General features: G+C 39.3%; 1 protein-coding gene across 1 annotated transcript; it reads right to left on the bottom strand.

Moving 5' to 3' along the window:
* Nucleotides 1–2430: 2430 nt before the first annotated feature.
* PDCL2 (phosducin like 2) lies at nucleotides 2431–7860 on the bottom strand. Its single transcript, XM_019615136.1, has 6 exons — nucleotides 7822–7860; nucleotides 7581–7725; nucleotides 6343–6433; nucleotides 5089–5232; nucleotides 3007–3215; nucleotides 2431–2701 (listed from the first exon to the last, which is right to left on the bottom strand). The coding sequence occupies exons 1-6, from the start codon at nucleotides 7858–7860 to the stop codon at nucleotides 2538–2540; spliced, it is 792 nt and encodes a 263-aa protein (XP_019470681.1). The 3' UTR covers nucleotides 2431–2537.
* Nucleotides 7861–9333: the final 1473 nt, after the last annotated feature.

Below are 9333 nucleotides of genomic sequence, written 5' to 3'. Positions count from 1 at the left end.
CGCGGAAAGGGTGCGCTGAGCGCCGCTGCCGCGCGTCGGGGGGACTCCGCGCCGTCCCGCGCCGCGGTTTCTGCCGTCGGGGTGGGTAAGCGGGCGGAGCTCACGGTCGGCCTTCAGCGTCTCCACGTTCGCGTTTAGCGCCGGTTTGAGAGGCAGTCTTATCTGTCAGACGTCGGAAGCGGCCCTGGCAGCATTGGAAATCCCGACACCTATGGAAATCCTCCGTCTTGTGTATTCAGAAAATATGTTCTATCAGCGCAGGAACGTGCGGCTGCGATTGGAGGCAGCAGGACTGTCTGATAATAAAAGTCAGCTTTCTTTTTGTGCCCGCGTGTGCTTTTTAAAGCTTATATGAACTGCGGGATGTGATCGTATTGTGGACTTTGCAGAACGCGCTGTGGAATACAGTTCAACCAACAGCCGCAAACACGGCCGCCGTTAATCAGGTGCCTGCAGTGAGGGAAGGGAATTGATTTGGCTCCCCAAATCTCAGAGAGATTCATTTCTGGATTACTTTTCAGGTAGATTCGTTGCCCTGTTTGAGCTGCTTTGTGACTGTACACAGGCAGCGTGGGGACAGGAAGCCTTTTAGCAGTAACACTGCCAGAAAGCTATCCATGAGCGCGTTGGGTTTTTCTGTTTGTGAAATTGTAAACAGCATGAGTAAGAATACTCGGAATATTTACAGATTCAAAATACTCCATTTCTAGCTTTTGGCTGTGGAAAATGGATGTGAATAAAGCGATCATATCGTTACTTAGGTAAAGGGTAATGCTTCTGCATTTCCTCACAGTAAAGGCAATAGGACACAGCAGGAATGGAAACCCCAGGAGAAGACACAGAAACATTTTCAACAAAAAGGTGTTATTGCCAGAACTAGGACATGGCCAAAAAACCCACAGACTAAAGTTAGCATCTAGCTGCATGTATGGAATTTGACACAAGTAGTGCCAGTAGTAATCCTCCAGGAAACCATGCTAGAGATACATGCAGTGTCTCTTCCCTCAAAATACGCTTTGCAGAGAGCAACATCAGCCTACTGCAGTGCTGCAGTACCAAATCTCTCTTTGAAGCTTGCATGTCTTACGATTGCAGATTTGTCAGGCCATGCAGATCACACACCGCTGTACTTTCTGCCTGTCGTAACCTAACTGAAGCAATGTTTTTTAATGTGTCACCTTGGAAAATATTTTAAGGACTTCTGAAGGAACAGGTATTAGTTCTGTGAGGCTATTTCCACCCAGAAATATTGCGTTCCTAACCCTTATTGTCAATGTGAGTTTGCTGTGATGGTTCGAGTAGGGGCAACAGTTTGTAGATGTCAGATGATGAGGGTGGGTACTGTGTTTGTGCTCCTCTAACACTGCAACCCCTTAATGCGTAATGGAGGTTTGCTGCGAGGAAGAAGTGGGTGGCAGCACCTTTTTCATTGCAGTCACTTAAGGTGAATACCAGCGTTGCCTAGGGAATCATATCAGACATCGCTGATGACCTGTTTGCATTTGAAAACTAGAAAGGAACTAATATAAGTGGCAGAGAAGCTATTAACTCTAAAAATGCATCTATCCATTCTATTTGAATCTGCAAACTATAAGCTTCCAGTAGTGATACCTGACAGCAGATACCTACTTATACCTACTTTATCCTCTTCTGGCTAAAAAGAGAACACTGATGTTTATTTTCTTGTTTTTTTGAGGTACCTTCATGCCAAGTGTTAAGTGAACCATTTGTTTTGTTTTTGCATACTGATGCAATAAGCCATGTCAAGTCTATATAATCTTTAGCACATGGGGGTTAAAACAATTTTAATTGAGTCATTGGAAAAATTAACTATGAAATCCAATTTGGTTCACTGCTTGCAATAAATAAAAACACCAAATCAGGAGTGCGGTCACTTTATTCACTGACATAGTTTTGTTTTGCTTATATACACATGGACCATAAGCTATTTTGTGAAGTATGTCCTTATTTTTACTGGGAAGGAACAACTGATCCAACTATGTGCATTAGAAGAGTGCAAAGAGAATCCCTGATGCTAGAGAAAATTCTTGCATACCTGTCAGCCAAGCAAAAGTATTGGTCATTACATTCAGGGCTAAACCCTGTTTTTATATCATTGTACGCATCGTTTTCTTCAGCTCAGCTTTTCAATGGGGGAACTAAGAAAGTATTTAGAGTAGAATCCCACTACAGTCATTGCACTGTGAATTAAAGGAGTCGAGCATGCACCTCTGATAGATAAAAAGAGGAATAAATATGGATTACAGCCTAAGTGCTAACAGCCTTCTCCCCTTCCTCTTCCATTTGAGCCATTTGTTTGAAAAGAAGCATGCAGGCTCTCAGTGTCCACAGGAGCAATCTCCGGGCAGAGATTTAATATACTACATTAGTTCAAAACAAAATCAAAAGAAAACAAAAACAAAAAACAAGTGAAACAAAAGCCCTTTTTATTCAGGTTTCAGACTATCAAAAGCAATAGAAAGCTACATTTGTGCTAGTTTGAGTCTGAACAGATTACCCACATGGAAAACTCATCCTCAAGTAATATGTGGTTTCAGTACATCACTGCTTTTTGTATTGATGTTTTCACGAACAGAAATGTTCTGCATTGATAATGTCATCATATTTATAATGCCCTTTTTGGGGTTTTCTTCCAAGTCACTTTCAATTGCTCCAACTTCTGCTAGCTTCCATTCAAGCTCTGTAACAACAAATGACAATTTATGCTGTTGATTGCAATACATTTACATGAAGGGCTTTTATAAACAGCCAAGCTCTATCTCAACAGCAAGAAAAAGCTGTTAAATGTTAACTGTGTTAGTGTAAAATATCTATGCTTGCCAAGAACTCTTAGCACCGCAGGATTACATAAGTTCTTTGCTTTTTGTCAACTTTCCTACAAAAATATTTTGATTTTTTCTTTTAAGCAGCAATCTTTAGATCTAACGATTACAAACGACATAATTCTTCTCTATAAAGTGAATTATTCAGAAGTATTTCTCTTACCTTCCACTTTAAGATACATCCCGCCACATTCAGCTACTCCGATGAACCTGGCTTTTATTTCACCAGTTTTGTATACGAGTATTGTGGGTAAACACCTGTCATGGTAACTGTGGATGCAGCTGTTCACAGAGGCTTTGACAAACTTGGCTTCTGAAAACTTTCTGGCTAACTGGCTGAGATGTTCATTGACTAGTAGGCACATTGGGATGCTAGGAAGGGATAAGAGGGTACGATCATATCTGCAGTGTAAATGATGTGTAAATTAATTAGCATTACTAAAATTAGACCTCTGACAAATAAAAATGCACTTTGGCTTACTGCGTTTCTTCCTCGTGTTGTAGTTAGGTTTGCACCACAGGTTTTATTTAGATGCTTCTAAGATCACTTTGATTTGCCCAAGTAATGACCTTCAACGCATGTAATAGGCACAGTTCCCAGAACACGTCAGTAAAGCTACCAGGTGCTTCAAGCAAGCATTGTACCTCAGTTTTGTTACATGCAAAGATCTGAAAGCTCACCTTGTCCACTTAATGCAGGTTTAAATGACATTTTAAGTCTACAATACGTTTCGCTTGAACTGGCGTTCAATTTAACATTTAATTCTTTTAGTGAAAGCTAAACACCAGGGAAATATTTGCATAGCCATATGACCACCACGGGGCTGCTCATTACTTCCACATATTTGCAGTGCAATCGCCATATAAGCCTCCGTGACGACAACAACAAAGTGCGGTGGTTTTGTTTCCCTCCTGCCCGGTTACCGCTTACATGTCGGGAACTTGGCTGAAACGAACCGAAGCGCCAGTGGGTACAGCTTACAGGCGCCCCCTGGTGGCACAGCTCGGGGATGGGATTTGTTTGTTGGCTACGCCTCAGAGAGCCCATGTTCAGTCCTAAGGAACTGAGAGTATGTTTCTCACAGTCTCGTCTGCATAACGAACAAGTAAAGAAGCGATTCTCCAGTAAACAAAAACAACGAAAAAGAAGAAAAGATGCTTTTTCAATTCTTCAGGTTTGTAAATTTAAACAATTTCATTTGATTGCCCTATTTGTTGCTCCTGGAAACAACGCTCAATTCTTGGCAACTGAAAGGAATCAAATAAACTTCCTCCCAACGTGCTTAAAAAGAAAAGAGAAAGCTGGTCTGAATCTAAACAAATGTTGAACATTCCATTCTAATTCACAGTGCTTCTGCAAAACACCTGATGGAGTTGCTAACACATGCTGAACTAATCTCAGAAGCCCTTTGAAATTTCTGCTTCATTCTGTCCCAACTTCTGCTACTATTACCAAACATTGGGCAACTGCTGAACTAAGAAATTCCCTCAGCATTCCTGGATTTTCAGAACTGAGGCTTTCCAGTGCCGCACTTTTGATTTCCTATAGGAGAAACAGAAAAGTCCTGTCAGAGGCCTCCTGCTGAGCAACAGGGCTTCAAAGGAAGTTTCCTTAGAACAGAAAGTAGATGCACCTTCTCAGTGAAATGTGGAAATCTCTGAGATTTAGTACATGTTGATATGTACATACAGCTGTACAAATAACAAATGTACAGATGTTATGGTATGGCAGAGAGCTTGGCTACGCAATCATTACACCAAAGCAGGAAACAGAAATGATAGGTACGCTCACCTGCATCCTGGGCTTGTGTAGAAAACTCCAGTGGAGTGGATCCCCAGAAGAGATCCTTCCCTACTGGTAGTCAGCTCTTAAATGGGCCTAGGAGAGGTGGAGCCAGGCTCCAACCCTTCCAGCAGCACAGGTGAATTGCCTTCACCTGTGCTCCCAGGGCCGACTCATTGCTCGCCTCAGGTGATCAATCAGAGGTTCAGGCTGTGATTCAGCAGTTCCCATACAACAGCAAAAGGAATCTTTCACACAAATGATCAAAGCAAACTAATCTTAAAAGTGAATTAAAAAAAAAAATCAAGGAGGTCCCATGCTCAATGGAATCATTTCCATTGCCTCCAACGAACTGCTATTTTGATAGTCTGCTGTGTTTCATTTTTGTTGGTATTCCTGTGTAATCACCAGCTAAATTCCCTGTTTTGATGTACTCAGTACCTTAAACTAGAAAGTAATTACCTTGACCGATAAAGATGAATTATGACCCAAACATCCTCAGGAGCATTTGTAACTTCCTTAACATACTGCTCTCCACTGATTTCTCTCAGCTCCCCATACTTTTGCCTCCTCTGAAGACATTTCCATTCTAGCAAGCGTTGCTGTCTAATTAGAAGGCAGTAAGAAAAATAAGTATATTTGAAACATTTAAAATGCATTTTTAATAATATCTAGTACATTTTGCTCAGTTCCTTTTAAAAACCCATTTTGAGCAATACTCTGGCTCAAGGTCTTCTAGTATCATTTCAGAGCTAGAAAGGTTTCTATGCTAATCTTACTGAATAAAGCTCTGGCTCAAGGTCTTCCAGTATCGTTTCAGAGCTAGAAAGGTTTCTATGCTAATCTTACTGAATAAAGCTAATAAATAGTATATGAACATAAAAGAAAGTTTTTATATCAGCATCAACTTTGGGAAACTTAAGAAACACACTGCAAAGTGCCTTAATCATCTGAGAAAAAGCACAAAAATTGTACAGGTACAAATCATTTTCATCATTCTGAACATCAGTAATTTGAGCATGAACTACCAGTATTTAATGTGCGAATGCAATACAACACATTACAATGTTTCATGAAAATTGGAATGTGAAACCAGTAGATGGCAGCTTTCATCTATAAAAATAATTGCAGAGTGGAAAATGAAAATGCCTTCCTGAGATGTGAACTACAAGAACCTATTAATTTTACTGACTGAAAGCCACTGTTGGATAGCAAGACTAAATGTACGCACAACATTATACTTTGGCAACAATACGTCATAATTTACGTTCATAACTTTCCCTAAATTATGTGAATGATCAGCTTTCTATGTGAATACACTACTAAATGCATAGATTTTAGTGATTTTAACAGCACAAAAGCAATAGCATAGGTAGAATCTTTGATGAAATGTTTTGATCACATTCCACTTTTATTCTGTCTGAACTGCTTATGTCTGACTTTTCTTAGTTACGGTGTTAAGCTCTGCAGAATATCACAGAGTACTCTGTAAAATACACGTATGAATGTCCAAGACAACTGAAATAATTAAGTCTCTAAACAAGCCACCCAAGCTTTCTGAACTCAAAGTCAGAAAACACACCAACTCCTCGTGGTATGATAAACAGATTGGTATGCTATTCAATAGCTGCATGAGAACTTGGTTTGTACTACGGTTATGCCTAGGAACAGTATATGTATGTCATGGAAAGGACATCTTACTATATCTTACTACACCTGTACATCTCAATAGCCTTCCTATCAGCCTCATCAAAGTCATCTTCAGCCTCTTTTAATTCTTCAAGACTCATTCTTTCATATGGTTTCACTAGAAACAAAACAAAACAAAAAAACAACACTGGTTTTGTTCTCTAAAGTGCTTGCACATTTTAAATGTATGAAAATTATTACACAGACATGGAATTGACAAGAGTAAAAGATATGCTGATGTTCAAGGCCAGGCTAGACGAGGTTTGGACTAACCTGATTTAGTCCATGCCCATGGCAGGCAGGGTGGAATTAGATAATCTTTATGGTCCCTCCCAACCCAAATCATTCAACAGCAGTAACTAAAATGATGCAGTTCGCAGTAGTATGTCGTACTACTATATTTTTTATTATTTTAGTGTATTTTAACTGTATTTTTATACAAACAATACTCTGATCGATGCTGCCTGCGAGAATTTGGCAGAAGCTACTACTGAAGACACAACCTTCTCTGCTCTGAAATAATGAACAGAAACTCAGTAGAATCTGAAAACTGAATGAGCTGTAACTTGTCTTTCAGCTCAAGGGTAAAACTTGTCAGAAAGTGAGAATTACTACAGTACATTTAAGCAAGAGCCTTTGTTGCTCTATGCAAATATGTTTGCCTACAGGAAAGCAGTGGAAACCAAGAGGCAAAGTTTATAGTGCCACTTCCACTTCCTACACCTTAATGCTTTCTATCCTTCAAATAGAAATTACAGAAAGTCAAGGCTGGAAAAAATTGGCTGGGTTGGATGGGATTCTGGGCAACCCGATCTAATGGGTGGCGAACCTGCTCACTGCAGGGGGTTTTGAACCGGATGGTCTTGGATTGGTCCAACCCAAACCATTCTATGATTCTATGGAATCTGCAGTAATAATTTTGTAGTACTTTCAGGTATCTGCAAAGAAAGCAAAAATATATTTTTTTCATGGCCTCTGTGAAAAATCAGTTTTTAAAATTCTGATTAAATGAACATTTGCTCAGAATTAGATATTTATAACTGATTCTGCTTTGAGGGTAAATAAACAAGCTGGATTATATTCTTTCCATTCTTGTTTCCTTTTGATCTGTGGTCTATGAAGGTCTCTAATTTTGATTGGAAGAGATAGCAAAGGATGGCCCTCGTAGCGGCAAAGATTCCCACCATGGAGATGAACCTCACACTACACACATCTGCGTTCCAAATGCTGTTATTCTAATAGCATGTATTTTTAATTCGACTCACCTTCTTCTTCTTTCTGCAAGCGTAAAACCATTTCTTCAATTTCATCTTTTGGCTCTTCTTTTGGAGGAAGAATTCCAAATTTTCTTAACACGTCATTCCATTCGGTATCTTCATTTGGGTCCTGTTTTGGTATTATGGAAGAAAACTAAATTGACAAATCAGTCTTTTGATTGATTTTGACCAAGCACAGCCATTTTTCACTTTGGCACATATTAAGGATGTAACAACTGGAAATAGTTACGTAGAGAACGCAATACTTTAATGGACCATCCTCCACCATGATCTTCCATTTGTCATTTTTCAGTTCTAAACAAAAATCAGCAAGAAAATGGGAAAGAAAAAAAAAAACACCTCAAAATGTAGGCATAGACAAAGAAATCAGTATCCAAAACATCTGCTGAAGTTTTCTAGGAGACATGTGGAAACCTGCTTCAGAAACCCAGAACCACCAATGGCTTACTTAAACAAACAAATACTGCTAGATTTTTGTATTGGTATTTTTGTTACTAGTGAGAATAAACTACAGATATCTTGTATAAACATACAAAAGCTGCCTAGAATGAGGGGAAAAAAAAGGACTTTTACATTTTAAATGAATGATTATTGTTTATATGCCAACATAACCTTATTTATAGCATATGACTGTTGTAGGTATTAAGCCTACATTTGTAGTAATTTAATTAAGCCATTAAGATAAAGGAACCACATCTATTTATAAGGCTGTATTTATTCTCAAATTATCACAATAAAAGAATCTTTATTTTAACTGGGCTGCAACACACAAGGACGTCTTTCACAAGGACTGGAAATGATTTTAAAACAGGTTGTTAATCACTGCAGTATTTTTTGCCTTGAAATACAGTCTGAAAACCTCCATGAAGAGATGCCTGACTAGATTTTTACATATCAGAAATATTTAATGGCACTAATAATAATAACGCAGCATCAAATGAACAAGCATTACATTACAAAAAGGTTACCTGAGGAAACATCCAGGATTTGCATTATATTATTACCATGCCTGCAAATGATACCTTTGCCTTTCCAGCCAGGCAGCTGCCTTGTTTTTTTTTCAACAAATTACAGAGTTTAGCATGAACATAACAACACAATTCTAATGATACCGCAAAGCAAATACTAAGATATAAATGCTCCCAGGAATTTTGTAATGATAAAACAAGTTCTTTTGCATCTCGGATGTAAAGAAATAGGAAACCCATTAAGACAGTAAAGAGCATCATGCTATTGCTCCCTGGGAAGCACAGTGGGTCTGCAAGAAGACCTTTACCTCCGCCAGTTTCTTCTGGCACGGGTGAGGAAGTGATGCTCTGCAGGGCTGGAGCAGGAAGGAGATGGCAGCAGCTCATGGCAGCTCCTGCACCAGTCCTGCACGGGCTCAGCAGGGCCACTGCTCCCACTGCTCATTGCTGCTGCAGCACTCTGGCCTCGCGAACATCTACTGCTTATTGCTGAGAGAAAGGGATTTTGTACTGGAATATTTTAACTGTTTGCTTCTGCAACGCTCAGACATCCATGCTCTGAACCAGGAACGCCAACTCCATTAAATAATAAGCAGTCACGTTATTTGAAAAAGTGTTTTCTGCAGCATTCTACTGCTGAGAAGCTGATTTTATTGCTTAAATAAAAAGTACACTAGCAAACTTAATTCTTTGCTTACATTTTCATATGTGAATAAAGTTAAAAAAAGCTCATTCTTTTTTTCACTGAAAAGTTGTGGATATAACCCACTAGA

Source organism: Meleagris gallopavo, chromosome 4 (assembly GCF_000146605.3).
Source record: "Meleagris gallopavo isolate NT-WF06-2002-E0010 breed Aviagen turkey brand Nicholas breeding stock chromosome 4, Turkey_5.1, whole genome shotgun sequence".
NCBI classification, from domain to species: domain Eukaryota; kingdom Metazoa; phylum Chordata; class Aves; order Galliformes; family Phasianidae; genus Meleagris; species Meleagris gallopavo.
The sequence above is the reverse complement of the archived record's forward strand: the minus strand, read 5'-3'. Positions and strand labels throughout refer to the sequence as shown.